General features: G+C 41.5%; 1 protein-coding gene across 3 annotated transcripts in view; it reads right to left on the bottom strand.

Moving 5' to 3' along the window:
• Positions 1-208: 208 nt before the first annotated feature.
• The window catches only part of chd3 (chromodomain helicase DNA binding protein 3), a 100,291-nt gene continuing 84,857 nt past the window's right edge, over positions 209-15,642 (bottom strand). For 2 of the 3 annotated variants that reach the window (XM_067446442.1, XM_067446433.1), the window contains exon 40: positions 9,640-13,820. In XM_067446442.1, the coding sequence (XP_067302543.1) occupies positions 13,615-13,820 (206 nt within the window). In that variant the 3' untranslated portion in view covers positions 9,640-13,614. Of the gene's footprint in view, positions 4,492-9,639; positions 13,821-15,642 lie in introns of those variants that run through there. The other variant, XM_067446450.1, reaches the window with a different exon arrangement.

The following is a 15,642-nucleotide window of genomic DNA, read 5'->3' on the forward strand; positions in this document are numbered from 1 at the left end:
GAATGATTCGTTCACCTAAAAGATTCGTTTAAAAAGAACGATTCGTTCACGAACGTAACATCACTACTGTTTTCGTCGTCTTACTTGCGACGCTTCGGGACGAATACATGTATCCGTTACACCCCTAATAGACATATATCATTAAACTGATCAAATTCTCCCAACCTGGTAACTTCATAACAAGCACAGGAAACCAGAAATTGTTCGTTTGAATTTTTATTTTATTACAAACAAAACAAAACAAAACAAAAGAGAGAAAGATGCATTATTAACATGTTCCGTTCGGTGTGCCGAATGTTGATCACAACAATGTCACTGACTGTCTGGAATCACAACGTACACAGTAACGCTTAGCAGGAAACAAACTAAAAAATAAAAAGTAAATGTTAAAAGACAGAAATGAAAAATGGACCGAAAGTGCTTGATTTGACACAACTCTCCCAAATAATACCAAGCACTGAAATTAAGGATATTTCAGAACTATACTGGGGGACTGGGGCAAATAAATTAACATTTCAACTGGTGAAATCGAGGCCTAGCTATAGGGATAGTACAACTGCAGCTAGTTCACATCTGCTGATTCACCCTTTACAGTTGTATTACCATTTAAGGCGATTACATTACAAGGCTTTGCAGTTGTAGGAGCCAAAGATCCTAAAGAAACACTGCGGAAGGAATTTCATTTGCTGATTTGAATATATGCATTCATATGTTTTCAATTTCACGGTTACACGTGATCCACTGCATACAGGTTATTTGTTTGCAAGCCCCGAATCTAGATATAAGCGATGCCCGTAAGATAGCAATGATATCGATCATTACGAAGTCCGTTCAACCTCGTCATGGAATATTATTACAAGAGGTCCGCTATAGAGAAATGTCACGGACCAAACATACAATGCATCAATGTTTCAAATGTTTTTTTTTTAATCATTATTATTTTCATTTGGTAGAAGCTTTGCAATCAAACATCAAGGACAACATCAAGAGCAACAACAATAATCTTAGTCGTAATAACAAGAAATAAAAACGGGAGAACGCAATGAAACCGAGTTTAAATACGCAAACAATATCAAAGAGCTCGCGAAAACAAGTAGAAATGTGAATAAAGGATGGGAGTGACGTGTGAATGAAAGAAGGTGAGGGTGAAGTGATGACAGAGAAAGAGGAGTTTGGAAAGTGCAGGACTGCCAGACGTGCTTCAGTAACAATCTTGAACATTATTAGGGAGGTATGAAGACGAACCCTCTTCACCTCACTGTAACACAAGATTAAGGGTCAATACTTAAAAAGGCAGGGAACTCTACACATCAATGCTTGATGTCCCAATATAAGGCTAAATATCTTCATAACAAACCCAAGACAATACTGTTTGAATCACACTTAATACATTACTTCCTTACTGTCATGGTAGGTCATAATCTTTACCTATTGTTTTTTTTTCTCTCAGAAAGATGCAGAAAATTTGCCAAATATGTGCAAATCCTCCCAAATCATCACTATATGTAAACCCTAATGTCCTTAAAGGCACAGTTCACTCCAAAATTTGTCTCTAATTTCTGTTCCAAATCTGTTTGACTCGTCTTTGTAACAATATATCCAGATTTTTTTTTGACCGTACAATGAAAGACAATGGGGTCCAATGTTATCCCCTTTGACTTTCATTGTATGGACAAAAAAACAGTTCTTCTAAATACCTTCTGTGGAAAAAGAAAGTTAAACAGGCTTGGTATGTAAATGATGACTTGATTTTCATTTTGAGGTGAACAATCCCTGTCAGACATTAACATAAAGTGCCCCTATTATGCTATTGTAAAGTTTTGGAGGTCTCCTACAATTTTGACATATGATTTACATAAATCCAAGGTCAAAAAACACGTACATTTTTTCATAATGTACACTGCACATCACCTAATTTCTCAAAGAGTCTGAAACGGTTAGTTTGAAGATTCAGGGCCCTGTCATACACTCGGCGCAGTGCGACGACAGCCACGACACAAGTGTTTTTTACTGGTTTCAACCTGACTGAGTTATCTTTTTCACATCCAGCACCAAATTTAAACAGCAAATGCACTTGCGCCCAACTGTTCGCCCATGGCCTGGTCTGAAAACCAGGTGTGTTCAGGCGCATTGTTGGCGTGCTGCTATTTTGAGGAACTGAAACCGACTGATTGACCAACAAAAACCTGCTCTAAAGTTTTTGTGTTATATAAAGGGAGCGTTAATAATATGCGCCTATAGGCGAGTGCACAATACGCGTACACTCAGATTATTAAACACACAGGGAAGCGCAGCAGCACACAACATTTTTTAAATATTAAAAATAAAAAATTCCTCTCTGGAGAAGCGTTTAGTCTTTCCACTCGCAAATTCCACCATGTGCAGCGAATCCGCCTTAGTGCAAGCTCCACTGGCTTTTAAAGGGAACGGGAGGGACTCTAAATGGTTTATTGCACGTTACGCCCAAAACACACCCGTGACTCATTAACTAGGTGCCGCCCTTTTGGATCATGTGCCTGATGCGCCGACCGTTTTTCCGTCGTTAAACTAGCAAGTGGATTCGGACACGCCTTAAGTGCACCTGCGCCATGAGCTTCAGACCATTCGCTCAGATCCTTAAAATAGGGCCTTTAGGCCGTGTGTCCACCAAAGCGTTTTTAGCCAGCTGAAAACTCCTCGCTGTGAGCGCTTGAGAGTGTTTTGGCAGGCAGCGTTTTTTCTCGTCAGTTGAGACTTGCTTGTTGTTATGATACGGAAAATTCGCGGAGGTCTTTCTAATTTCACAGGTAGTTTGTTCCTGTATTGATTCTATATAAAATTGCAGATACAATGTAAAGTATTTGCTCTGGCTTTTGTTTTAAATCATTTTATTCCATTATTATTTGCTTGTTGTCATCTGATGACGACACGCAGAATGTGGCAGTTGGTCTGTGTTGTGTTTGTCCCGCCCCTTCTCCACTGTGATTGGACGGCTGAGTGAAGAGTGACAGTGATGAGCGCTGCGTTTTACTCAAAGTTGAACATTCTTCAACTCTCGGCAACCAGTAAAAAACGCTGAGTGCTCAGCGCGTGAGCGTGAAATACTTGCTCAGCGCCTTGTTGCGCTCCAGGCGTTCTAAAACGCGGCGCTCTCATTGAAAACAATTGAAAACGCCAGCCAGCAGCGTGAAAAAAGGCTTTGGTGGACACACGGCCTTAGTCTCTCTTAATTAACTCCTCCTACTAAGAGTCTACTCTGCTCTGATTGGTCAGACGGCCCAGTCTGTTTTGATTGGTCTACCGCTTACAGTGCATGTCAGAAATGGCAGACATGAAAATATCTGAATTTCAGCACCGGATCTTCCTCAGTGCTTGATACACACTAATACAAACAGGAACAATGAAATCAGTTTTTCCTTATCAATTCCAGCGCGAGTCCTCAAGCTTTTAAAGTGCAGCAAAGTGGATTATCAGTGCTGAAAACATGACATGTCGACACCACAAACCAAACTCTTCCAGTCTCAGCTACAACTACAGAGTTTGAGAGTCAAAGTAGACGTTTGTGGGCAGCCAATGAAGAGCATAGACTGGCCTAATGCAAATGTATTACATTGTTACGTAGGTTTGTATCCAGAAGTGAGACTGGAATTACTGCTGACTCGTTTCAGTAGTTCAGAATCGATTCTTTCATTTCGGAGACTTTATTTGTGGTGCACTTTGATCTTTAAACCTTTGCAGACCTTTTACATTCACAAACAGCGATGTTACACACTGCACGAAAGGTATTCCTATAAAGCATTATAGGGGCACTTTAAAAGATTGCTTTAGGATTGAAGCTTGTTTATGTCATGCTAGCTTATGATGAGGGCTTTCTTATAAAGACTGCACTATGCTAGAGTAGGCACAGCTCAATGCACAAGCCTAAACCGTCGACTGTGAGGTGCATGCTGTCGGAAAACAAATCACTGCGGGTGATGTGAAGCTATTCCACATACATGCAGCTTCATGTCTGCTTTGAGGGGCGCTGGCGAGATTACGGGACTTCGGATGAACGCAAGCGTGTGGATGGTTTCTAAAATGTGAGGCTGATTTGGAACAGATAGTTATGAGAGGAAAGGAAACAAAATGTTTGTGTGTGTGTATATGCGCACGTATGTATTCGGTAGGAAATAACCAAAGGCGAGTGTAAGCTCTGCTGAATTCAGAGTAGCTGTAACTCGAGGTGTTGTGAAAGTGCTGCCGTGATACTGAGGGTAGTCTGTTCATTCGTTAAAATGCGTGTGCATGTGTGCATGTGTGCATGTGTGTGTTCAGGAATAGTCGTGTTTACGTTTGCATGCAGACGTCCTTTGACTGAGTCAGCGCGTGTGTGCGTGTGTGTGTGTGTGTGGGTTGGGAGTCGCTGAGTTCAGTCGTCGATGCAGATCACCTCCCCGCTGCGTTGTTCCCTCCGTGCCATCAGGAACTCTGCCTCCCTCTCTTTCTTCACCGACATGGGGGGTCCGTTCAACACTGTAGGCAGACAAGCAAACACATACACACAGGAAGGGATGTTAATGATTTGTACACCAATGAGTTTTTTTTTTGTTGAAATCAAAAACCTGACCTTCCAAACTGTATTATTATTGAGTTTTCCATTTCTCACCGGCTCGGACTTCCACTTTCCATCTCATTGGGTTTCATTCACTAACCGTGAATATGCACATACTTGAGTGGAAAAAACGTGCGAATGTTTTCACAGAAATCATGATTCATCCACAAGCTTGCACTTAATTTTTTTTTCCTTCTAAATTTAGGATGAAGTTGTTCCTGAATTTTAAATTCAGAAGTCATGATGATCACTGCCGTATCGCTGAGTATTCCTGCTCCTCCCCAGCATTCAAGGCAATAGACCGGGGGAAAGTGTAGATGATGTGCTTGTACACAGTTATAAGCAGGGACGTAGTGGAGGCTAAACGGACGTAAATGCCATTTACGCACCTCCCAAAATTCGGAAATAGCGTTTACCCACCTCCAAAGTGCGTTTATCCACATCTAGTCAAGCAATACCCCCAGATTACGCACAACTTTTGAAGGGTTAATCCGTACACCATCGATATTAATGAAAATGCCATCATGTTGCAAATTTTGAGATTTAGGGCCAATCAACAGGATTTCCGTTTTATCAGTATTTAATTGTAGGAAGTTATCAGTCATCCAGGTTTTAAGTTCCTGAAGGCATGAGTTAACAGAAGCGGAAGGATGAGTTAAATTGGGTTTAACTGTGAAATAAATCTGAATATCATCAGCATAACTGTGAAAGTAAAGACCATGTCGTCTGATTATCTGACCTAGTGGCAGTACATAAATGAGAAATAAGAGCGGACCAAGTACAGAACCTAAACCAAGTACAGAACCTGTGTATTGTACACATGGACTGTAAAAAAAATATAGACGTTGTGTCTGTGAAATCACCCGTAGGTTTCTGAAGAGAGCCTTTTGAAGCCTCAAAGTCGGCCGGTGCCATCTTGCCAGCACGTCACTCCCGGATAACTGAAAATGGACAAAGAGGCAGGACGTGGGCGGAGCTTAGGTGACGTGATGACTAACAGACCGCAGACAAAGGGCTATCCACCTGTCACTCATAGTGGCCACGCCCTTAATTATGCAGAACTTTAAGGCTTTATATAATGTAAACGAATGAGTTATAAAAAATATTAACCCCTCCCAGTGGTCATGAAGGGCAAAATTAGCCGTATAGACCAAAACCACAATTTGTATCAGGCTGTAAACATGTTTTTTTCTGTTGTAAAGTTGGGCATTTTAACATGGGGCTCAATGAGATTCTGATCCCTTCTGGAGTCTGTACTCTGACCCTAGTGGCCAGTCGATGAACTGCAGCTAAAACCGAGTTCACACTGCCCAATTTTTGCCCCGATTTTGAGTCGCCCACAGGTTTTGTGAAATCGCCGACAAATGCCCGAGATTATAGGCAAATCTGTGCTCGTGCACGCAAGTGACAATCACGCAGTAGTGTGAATGATCAAAGACGCGATCAGAGAGAATGGCCGATTAGTTGCCGACGCCCGCAAGATATTTGGCATGCTAAATATCTGGACCTGTCGCCGATTGAAACTCCTGCTGTGTGAAATGTAGCCTAGAAATCTAGACGCACCCTAGCGGCAGCAAATTTAATCTGCCCGCAAGTGTCGTCTAGCAACTCTCAATACCCTTCTGAGCTGTATTCCCCTAACTCTTGCCGGGCCAATCACATCGTGTATAGAGTCGGTGGGCGGGACCATAATGATGACGGCAGAGTTGTGTTTGCGTGCTTCTAGTAAACACAGAAACTGGCGAACGGCGGCGGTCTTTCGAATCAGCTTTGACCGCGACTCTGAAAGACTTGGAGTTAAGCTTTTCTCTGAGAAAAGAACAAAGAACGGCACTGAAGTCATTCTTAAGAAGGGAAGATGTGTTCTGAGTTTTGCCGAACGGATACGGCGAATGATTAATCTGTCAACAAGCTCTGTTTCACCTTCGTGGCTCTGGTTGGTGTAGCGCTATCCTATCGCGTGCAGAGGGAGTTTGAAAGACAACCGTTTATCCGCCCCTCGGATTGAGCTGTCAATGGTGAGTTTCCAGACATCTTGATGTGGGTCTGGCTTGTCAGGCTGTGTGAAATGCGTTCTGACTGAAAATTACATCGGCGATGACCGACAGCCAATGAAAGAGTGAGATACAGGGCAGCAGGAGGTATAGGGAAGAGTTATAGAGCAGAATATCAGTATTTTAATAGATATATTTACAATTTTATCAACCAGAAACAAAGCCCAAACCTTTGCTCATCCAGCCGCAGAAGCAGCACACTACAAAATTGTTTATTTTCCTCAAACTCTCTTTGCAGAGACAATCCTGGCTCCCTCTGTCTCTCCAACTATTTATTCCGCCATAATCTTTTTTTCTTTTTCTCCACAAATCAGCAAACCTACAATTTGAAGTAAACTTTGTGCAGTTTATCATTTTAATAACAATTCAAAGTCTCGCGCAACAACTCCGGTCTGACGCACGTGTGATCTCGCGTTGTTTACTTGTCACATCGCACGTGTATTTCGGGAAACGTAGTTTGCGAGAGAGTTGTCGGTGATTCTTCCTCTTGTTCAGTCATGCAGTGTGAACTCCTGTCGTCAAACAATCGTGCAGTGTGAACACAGCAGTGACTGAATGATACCCCAGATAGTCATGCAGTGTGAAAAGAGCAGTGACCCGACGAGTTTCAAAATTGTGCAGTCTGATCTAGGCTTAAGTCACTTCCGTATTGGGTTCAAGAAAACTAGTGGAGGTTGCCGCTTGATTGTACATTAAACAAACAAAACATAAACATTGTGGACATCCTTTAATGGGTGAACTTGCATACAATCAGAGTATACTATATACCATACATACATAATAATAATACAAAACCTCATCTTGTATAAAGAGCTATATGTGAGGAAAACAGTACTGAGCATTTTAGTTCACCACACACAAGCACATAGTGAGTGTATAGTGTTTGAAATCCTTTAGCTTCATTTGCTGTATTTGTAGATTTTTTTTTTGCAAACTCGCAGTATGACTGTGAGTATGACGGTCAGTATGACAAGCACATTTGCTGCCATTCTTCAAGTCACGTATAAAATACAAACAACGTCTAACTCTCCAGCCGTGAACATCCTATAATCTGATACTTATTGTAGTCAAGGAACGCATGAAGTGACTATAATTAGCTTACACACTGAATGAGTGTCAAGTTGTGGTCACATTTACAGTTGCTCTGTGAAATTTAACAGGCCGAGATCATCATTTTAATAGGAAAACATTTAATAGGAAGCCATTGGGTTTCACGTGAGGGAGAAAAAGTTGCCTACGCAGATTTTGCTCATGTTCAAGTTGATCACACAAATCTGCTGTGTTGAATTTTGCGATTGCAACTATTCTATACCAACATTTAGTACACAGGAATATAGCATTTAATACCTTAGGTTTGAAGAATTAACTCCAACCCAAATTCCAGGCTACATAACTCCTGCTGCAATATCAAGACTAATATTGTGCTACTATTACTCTAGTAGATGAACACAGCTTACAGACGCTGCATCTTAATTTCAAGAGAAAATGTCATTTACTGGTTGCACAATACCCTGACAGCCACCTTGATCGAGCACTCGGGGTACCTGTTTTGTCTCAGGCCTAAACATGCAGTGCACTGAGGAGCAGTTGCATGATCTTCAAAGGAACAATCCCTCTTGGCTTGGGTTCCTCAAAATTACACAACCAAAGTTTTTCCAAGGACAATAACACCAGAGTCGTTTGTTGTGCTACAGGTTTTGGCTGAGATTAAAGTTTTTGAGTGTGCAAAAAAAAGAGAAATGTGTGCACTGGAACAGGCTAACGCTAGCGCTCGAGTTCAATTATCTGATTAAGACTGGCACCGTTTCGTAAACATGCAAAAAAGAGAGGAAGAATGCATGGCCTTCAGATGGGAACGCGTCTGGAGAGAGCTTGGAATGCGCTGGGGCTCCTTTACAAGGGGGAAATGCTGAGCTAGAAAGCTGCCGTGTGACTTTCATATCTCTGAGCGTTGTACTGCATACTCACACTCCTGCAGCGTGAGCCAAGGAAAATAATTCATTACTCAGATTCAGATCTCGGAGTGGCTTGACTCTCTGCTTCTACAATCAACAATCTTGGATCTATCTGGCTGCCTCTCGCTTAGACTGTCTCACTCTCTTTCAGGCTGCTTCTTTTCCCAGACTGTCTCTCTCAGACTACCTCTTTTACTCCGACTGTCTCTCTCTCTTCCAAAATGTCTCTTTCAGACCGTGTCAGACTGTCTTTCTGTCCCAGACTGTCTCTCTCAGACTACCTCTTTTACTCCGACTGTCTCTCTCTCTTCCAAAATGTCTCTTTAAGACCGTGTCAGACTGTCTTTCTGTCCCAGACTGTCTCTCTCAGACTACCTCTTTTACTCCGACTGTCTCTCTCTCTTCCAAAATGTCTCTTTAAGACCGTGTCAGACTGTCTTTCTGTCCCAGACTGTCTCTCTCAGACTACATCTTTTACTCAGACTGTCTCTCTCTCTCATACAAAATGTCTCTTTCAGACCGTGTGTCAGACTGTCTCTCTCTGACTGATTCACTGACTCTTTCTCTTAGATGTGTCTCTCTTCCCAAGCTGTCTGTTTCTCATACCTAGAGCTGCAATAATTAATTGATAAAATCAATAATAATAATACAATAAAAATCATTATCATCATTATATATAGATCATTATCTATCTATTAATCGACTGTTGTATTACTTAAAAGACTTCAGTTAGTGTAAAATTGGCTGAGAAATTAAGGTCAGTTATATTTTTGTTTAAAATGTGTTGTTTGATGTTAAATTTAGATTTAAAATGCCATATTTAATCACTTAATTAAAATCCTATATACAACACAAGTAAAAAAAAAATATTTTTAACAGAGCAGTAACTAATAAGACATAACTTACAGGAAAACATTTTACTAGATTGCCATTCAAAATTTGGGGGTCTCTACGATTTATTTTTTTAAAAGAAATGAATACTTTTATTCAGCATCAAGTTGATCAAACGTGTCAATAAAGACATGAACAATCCTATGAACATTTTTTTTTAAAACTATTGAACTGTCTATTCATTAAAGGTGCACTATGTAGTATTTTTGCAGTAAAATATCCAAAAACCACTAGGCCAGTGTTATATATTTTGTTCAGTTGAGTACCTACAATATCCCAAATGTTTCCAACTATTTGTAAATTGTGAGAAAATTGCTATTTTAACTAAGGACCGGGACGTGTCAGCATTGTGTTTGAGGGAATCGCCTGTCAATCGCGTCATATCTGTGTTACCCTCGCTTTTATTTGGCAGAAGCGCTTCTCTCTTAGCAGTGTAAACAAGTCACAGCAGCGCCGAGCGAACGCACAGAGTAATCATTTTAAACACACTTAAATGTATCTAATATGATAAACAGAGCTGCTTTACCTTATACTCATGACCAGAAACGCAGGACTAGTGCGGGCGTCCGGCGACTGTGTCCCGTCCCGTCATAATAAAAGTCCCGCTGCTCGCGAGCCGTGTGTTTGTGTAACAATCGCTCCAGCGGCCGTGCTCAGCTCCACAACACTCGGTCCTGCTCTGCTTTACACTACAGTAACGTTAATAACCGCATACATGAATGTGATTTCTGCCCGAGTCCTATTTTACACCGGCTGTGATGTGAAGACCACATGTCCCAAGATGTTGCGCTCACACTTGGCGTCATCAACTGGACAGAAAGTTGCATAGTGCACCTTTAAAGAATCCAGAATTTTGTTTAGGATGGTTTAAGCAGCATAATGGATTTCAACATTGATGATAATCATAAAAAAATGAGCAGCAAATCATCACAGTAGAATGATTTTTTTGAAGGATCATGTAACCGTGAAGTAATAATGCTGAAAATTCAGCTTTGATCACAGGAATAAATTACATTTTAAAATATATTCAAATCGAAAACAGTTATTTTAATTTGTATTAATATTCTTACAATATTGCAATATTTTACTGTATTTATAATCAAATAAATGCAGCCTCATTTCTAAAATATATTTAAAAAAATTGTGTCCAAAATGTATGTCTGGGAATGTTTGCGTATCTGTTTTTTTTATTTTTATAAATTAACATGTATATAATAATAATAATAATAATATTTAATATGGAGTCGGCCCACCCTTTTTCAGCTATTACAGCTTCAACTCTTCTGGGAAGGCTTTCCTCAAGGTTTAGGAGTGTGCTTATGGGATTTTTTTGGCCATTCCTCTAGAAGTACATTTGTGAGGTAAGGCACTGATGTTGGACGAGAAGGTCTGGCTCTCAGTCTCCGCTCTAATTCATCCCAAAGGTGATCTATCGGGTTGAGATCAGGACTCTGTGCAGGCCAGTCTAGTTCCTCCACACCAAACTCGCTCATCCATGTCTTTATGGACCGATGCTTTGTGCCCTGGTGTGCAGTCATGTTGGAACAGGAAAAGGCCATCCCCAAATTGTTCCCACAAATTTGGAGCATGAAATTTTCCAAAATGTCTTGGTATGCTGAAACAGAGTTCCTATCACTGGAACTACGGGGCCGAGCTCACCCCCTGAAAAACAACCCCACACCATAAACCCCCCTTCACCAAACTTTACACTTGGCACAATGCAGTCAGGCAAGTACCGTTGTCCTGGCAACTGCCGAACCCAGACTCGTCCATCAGATTGCCAGACAGAGAAACTGTTTGAAACTGTTTAAAAGATTTTTAAGTCCAGCGGCGGTGTGCTTTACACCACAGCGTCCCACGCTTTGCATTGCACTTGGTGATAGAAGGCTTGGATGAGCTGCTCGACCATGGAAACCCATTCCATGAAGCTCTCTACGCACTGCTCTTAAGATAATCTGAAGACCACATGAAGTTTGGAGGTCTATAGCTATTGACTCTACAGAAAGTCTGTGACTTCTGCACACTGTGACCCTCAGCATGCGCTGACCCCACTCTGTGATTTTACGTGGCCTACCACTTCATGAATGAGTTGCTGTTCTTCCCAATTGCTTCCACTTTGTTATAACACCACTAACAGTTGAGCGTGGAATATTTAGTAGTGAGGAAATTTCACGAATTGACTTACTGCACAGATGGAAACCTATCACTGTACCACGCTTGAGTTCACTGAGCTCCTGAGAGCGACCCATTCCTTCACAAATGTTTGTAGAAGCGTCTGCATGCCTAGTGCTTGATTTATACACCTGTGGCCATGGAAGTGATCGGAAATGATTTTGGAGGGATGTCCCAATACTTTTGGCAATATTGTGTATTTTTACTGCCTTTTATGTTCATTAAAGCCTTCCTTTATGCATATAATGTATGTATATGCATAAAGGAGGGCTTTAATAAACATTATAGGCAGTAAAAAACAAAAATGTAATTTATAAAACAAATAACTGTTTATACAGTATATATATACTATAAATTAGGCTTTTTCATTCAAATTAATAGATGAAAGAATCAACAGATTAATCGCTTATCAAAGTAATTATTAGTCACCATTGAATTGTTATTCTTACTCAGATCATCTCTTTCTTTGTCTTCATTTCAAACATTTCTCTTTGTATGCCACTTTGTCCAACCAAACATTATCTGAGGGCACCCAGTTTTGCATTACCAGCCTGCCTCAAGTCTCAGTCTCTCTACTTCTCGGTAAACCAGAAAAACATGCAGAGATGGCAGCTGGCCTCAGTGACCCGGCCTATCCAAACAGCCAGAACACTCACACAATTAATCACTCGCACAGAAGAACCTTCTGAAGCTTCACTCGTACAGTACCAACCCCAACCGAACACAGCCATATCCACAATTAGCTTCAGTCCATTGATAATACATGCACACACACACACACACACACACACACACACACACACGCACGCAAGCACACCACAATAAAACACACCCCGTGATGGAAAATAAAGAGCTACTTAAGTGGCTCTCAAGTATGCGTGCTTGCGCACACGTGGGTGTGTTTGTGCATTTTTGCAGAATGCAGGGAGTTCTCATACAACAGTCATGTACTGTATAAATGTCCTGCTGGGGATTGAATCTGGCTCTAGCACAACGCAGGAATTTGGTCAGGCAGGTTGAGTCATGTGCACGCTCAGCGTGAAGGACTTCTGACTCAGGATCAGCTTGGGAAAACCATAAAACTGATCTCAAATCAGATCTGCTTCAGCCCTCTGGACAGGTTGCAAAAGATCAGCCAGTCTTCATACTGTATATATGGGGCGGTGTCATGCCACTGTAACATTTCACAGTCCTGGTTTAGGAACGCAGAGTCCGTGGCTGGATATTTTTTTGTGAGATCCGCAGTTTCCAGAAAAAAAATGATAGTTCCACTCCACTGTGCCTCAGTTCCAAAACAGATTTGATTGGGTCAGGGGTTTTAATGACAGAAAACAAACTTGTGGTATTTTGGAAAAACTGCTGTCTTTGGAATCCTTCACTTCTGACATTATGAGAGGCTGCGTGTGAGAGAAAGAGAGAAGGATAAACGATAAAAGAAAGAGAGATACTGTATAAAGGGATGCAGAGAAACAGTGATTTGTGGAGGAATTAGGGAGGGAAGGTTTTGGGCACTTAAACGAGCACTCTCGCTCCTTTGGCCAAATGAAGAATTAATCAGCTGGGACTTCTCTCGGACCGACAGATGAAAGAAAGAGAACGGAGGGGGTAAGGGGAGACAGAGAGTGAGAGTGGAAGCAAGATAGAAAGAGAAAAAAAAGTGCTGGAAAGAGCAGAAGTGGAAGAAGAGGTCTGTGTTTTCGTCGTCCAAACAGCTCTCTTTTCCTTACTTCATTTCTCTCTTTTGCATTCGCTCATTTTGTCCAAGTCTTATTACCCATTTAGCCTGAAAATCTTTTCTCAAGAAGTTCAGTAGCTCTTCCTAGCCCGCTATATTATTTTCAGACATTCCCACCTCTATATACCCTCCCAACCTGTCTAATTTGTTACCAGTTTATCATTTTTCTAGCCTTTCTGCCCCTCACATTCTACAGTCTCGTTCTTCCTCTCGTCTTCCATCCATTGCTCTTTTAGGTCATGGTCTTTTGGGCCGTCCGTTGCGTGGCAGGTTCTCCACCGTGTTGCTGAGGCGATACTTGACGATGATGCTGTGCACGGTGGATTTGGGCATTCGGAGCTCCTGCCCAATTGACCCTTCCGACTTGCCGTCCTTCCACAGGTCCACCACCCTCTGGCGTTGCAGCACGTCATGCTCCTTGGTCTTCAGGCAGGACGTAGCTTCTGTGGAGGCAGAAAGGGGGCAGACTGTAGACACTGGGGGGTAGGGAGCGGTCAATCAGTGGGACAGTATCAGTCCACAATATTGAATGATAAAAAAAACCCTATAACTGTAGGCAGGAGGCTGGAAGGAGGCCTTCTCGACCAAAGAAAAAGCAGCTTTGAACCTCCCGCTCTTACAGTAATCCTGAGAGCCAGAGTCAGGACATCCACTGGCTGCGAGAGAGATGTTAGCGGTTCGGGCGGTTTTAGCCAAAGAAATCTGTGTTGACATAATGTGTCTAAAACCTTTTGCTCCGTAAAGTTCATGACATGTAAAACGCTAAGAGTTTAAGTGGCAATGACTTAAAAAAGAAAACAAGACGTGCTGGCCAAGGTCTTTATTTCTGACAACTTTAAGAAAGATTGAGAGCGATGTTACGGCGTCCGCTAGGATTTCTACCGAGGTGCTCGCACTCCATTTTGTCTCTCTCCTCCCTCTCACTTCTCCTTCTGTCTTTTAGAGAGATGTCTGACCGGGTCCAAAAAATGTCCTATTATGGAGTACGTTAAACGGATCAACACAGTCTGTCCTTCATTTTTCTCTTTTCTTTTCTTTTATATCTTTTTCTCTCTCTCTCTCTCTCATTTTTTGTTTAGTCTGGCATGCTGTTTTCATCTCGGTTTAAGCTGGGGTCACCGCAGTTGTCTCAATCAGGGACCAGAGGGTTCAAACGGGCCCCAAGTGGGGCATATTTTTAGCCAGGCGAGGGTTCAGTGTGTACAGCCTCAACAAACCCAATCAGCCTCTACACCCACCAGGATCTGAAGTCCGGGGCTATTTCAGTGACAGACAGAGACTGAAAGAGAGAGAGAAAGAGAGAGACAGACGGAGAGAGCGGGTGAGCGTCTAGTTCTGCCTCCAGGGGGTTTGAAAAACCGGCGTAAAAGGCACGAGCACATTTGTGTTTCTTTATGGGTTTTTTTTACCCTCTTAAAAATATCTGAGTAGAAAAGCAAAAAAAAAATGTTCCCTCGGCTGAGCGATTCCTGGCACAGCTAAGGTTCTGGATAACTGTAATGACATTTTCAGAAAAAGCACCATGGCAAGAAAATATGCCTCCCTTAGACGCTGCGGTAGAAAGATTGGTATCAGGACTCTCAATCCAGAAACCCTTCGACTCTGTGCGGGTAAAAACAGTCAGGACGATGGACAGAGTTGGACCTCGGATAGAATAAACAGAAAATGGCAAACAAAAACAACTACATTTGTTCTTCTCATTGCTTCCTGCACACATATGCTGCTACAGAGCTAATATTGAAACAATAAACTCACTGGCAGGGCTAATCTGTTCTCTTGGACCAAAGATTGAGAACGTGAAATTATTTAGCCAAAATCCCACAGGGGGCCCTCTCAAATTAAAAAGCAATTAAGTGTCCTAACCAGAATCATATTTTTGCAGAAATATGAATACGTAAAGTGTGACCGATGTCAATGTTTTTTTAGTTTTTTTTTAACTAAGGACAGAATATGTGTTTTCATTTATGAACAGTGACATATTGAGCAAGGGTTTAAACTTGTAGACATTTTTTATGATTTAAAAAAAGTCGATACTAAATTAAATCTGTGGACCACAAATCATTCCAGGTTCATAGGAAGTTTGGTAACTGATTAAATCTTTTTTAAAAGAATCAAATGCTACATCTTCAAAGAGCTTTATAGAGAAATCTCAAATCCAGCCTCTCATACACTGACCTCACAAATTATTGTGAAATAGAGCATTTGTACACACACATATACGCCCACATAAACACAAATAGACTGAGAGAGAAAAAGCGAGAAAAA

Source organism: Pseudorasbora parva, chromosome 1 (assembly GCF_024679245.1).
Source record: "Pseudorasbora parva isolate DD20220531a chromosome 1, ASM2467924v1, whole genome shotgun sequence".
Classification (NCBI taxonomy): Eukaryota; Metazoa; Chordata; class Actinopteri; order Cypriniformes; family Gobionidae; genus Pseudorasbora; species Pseudorasbora parva.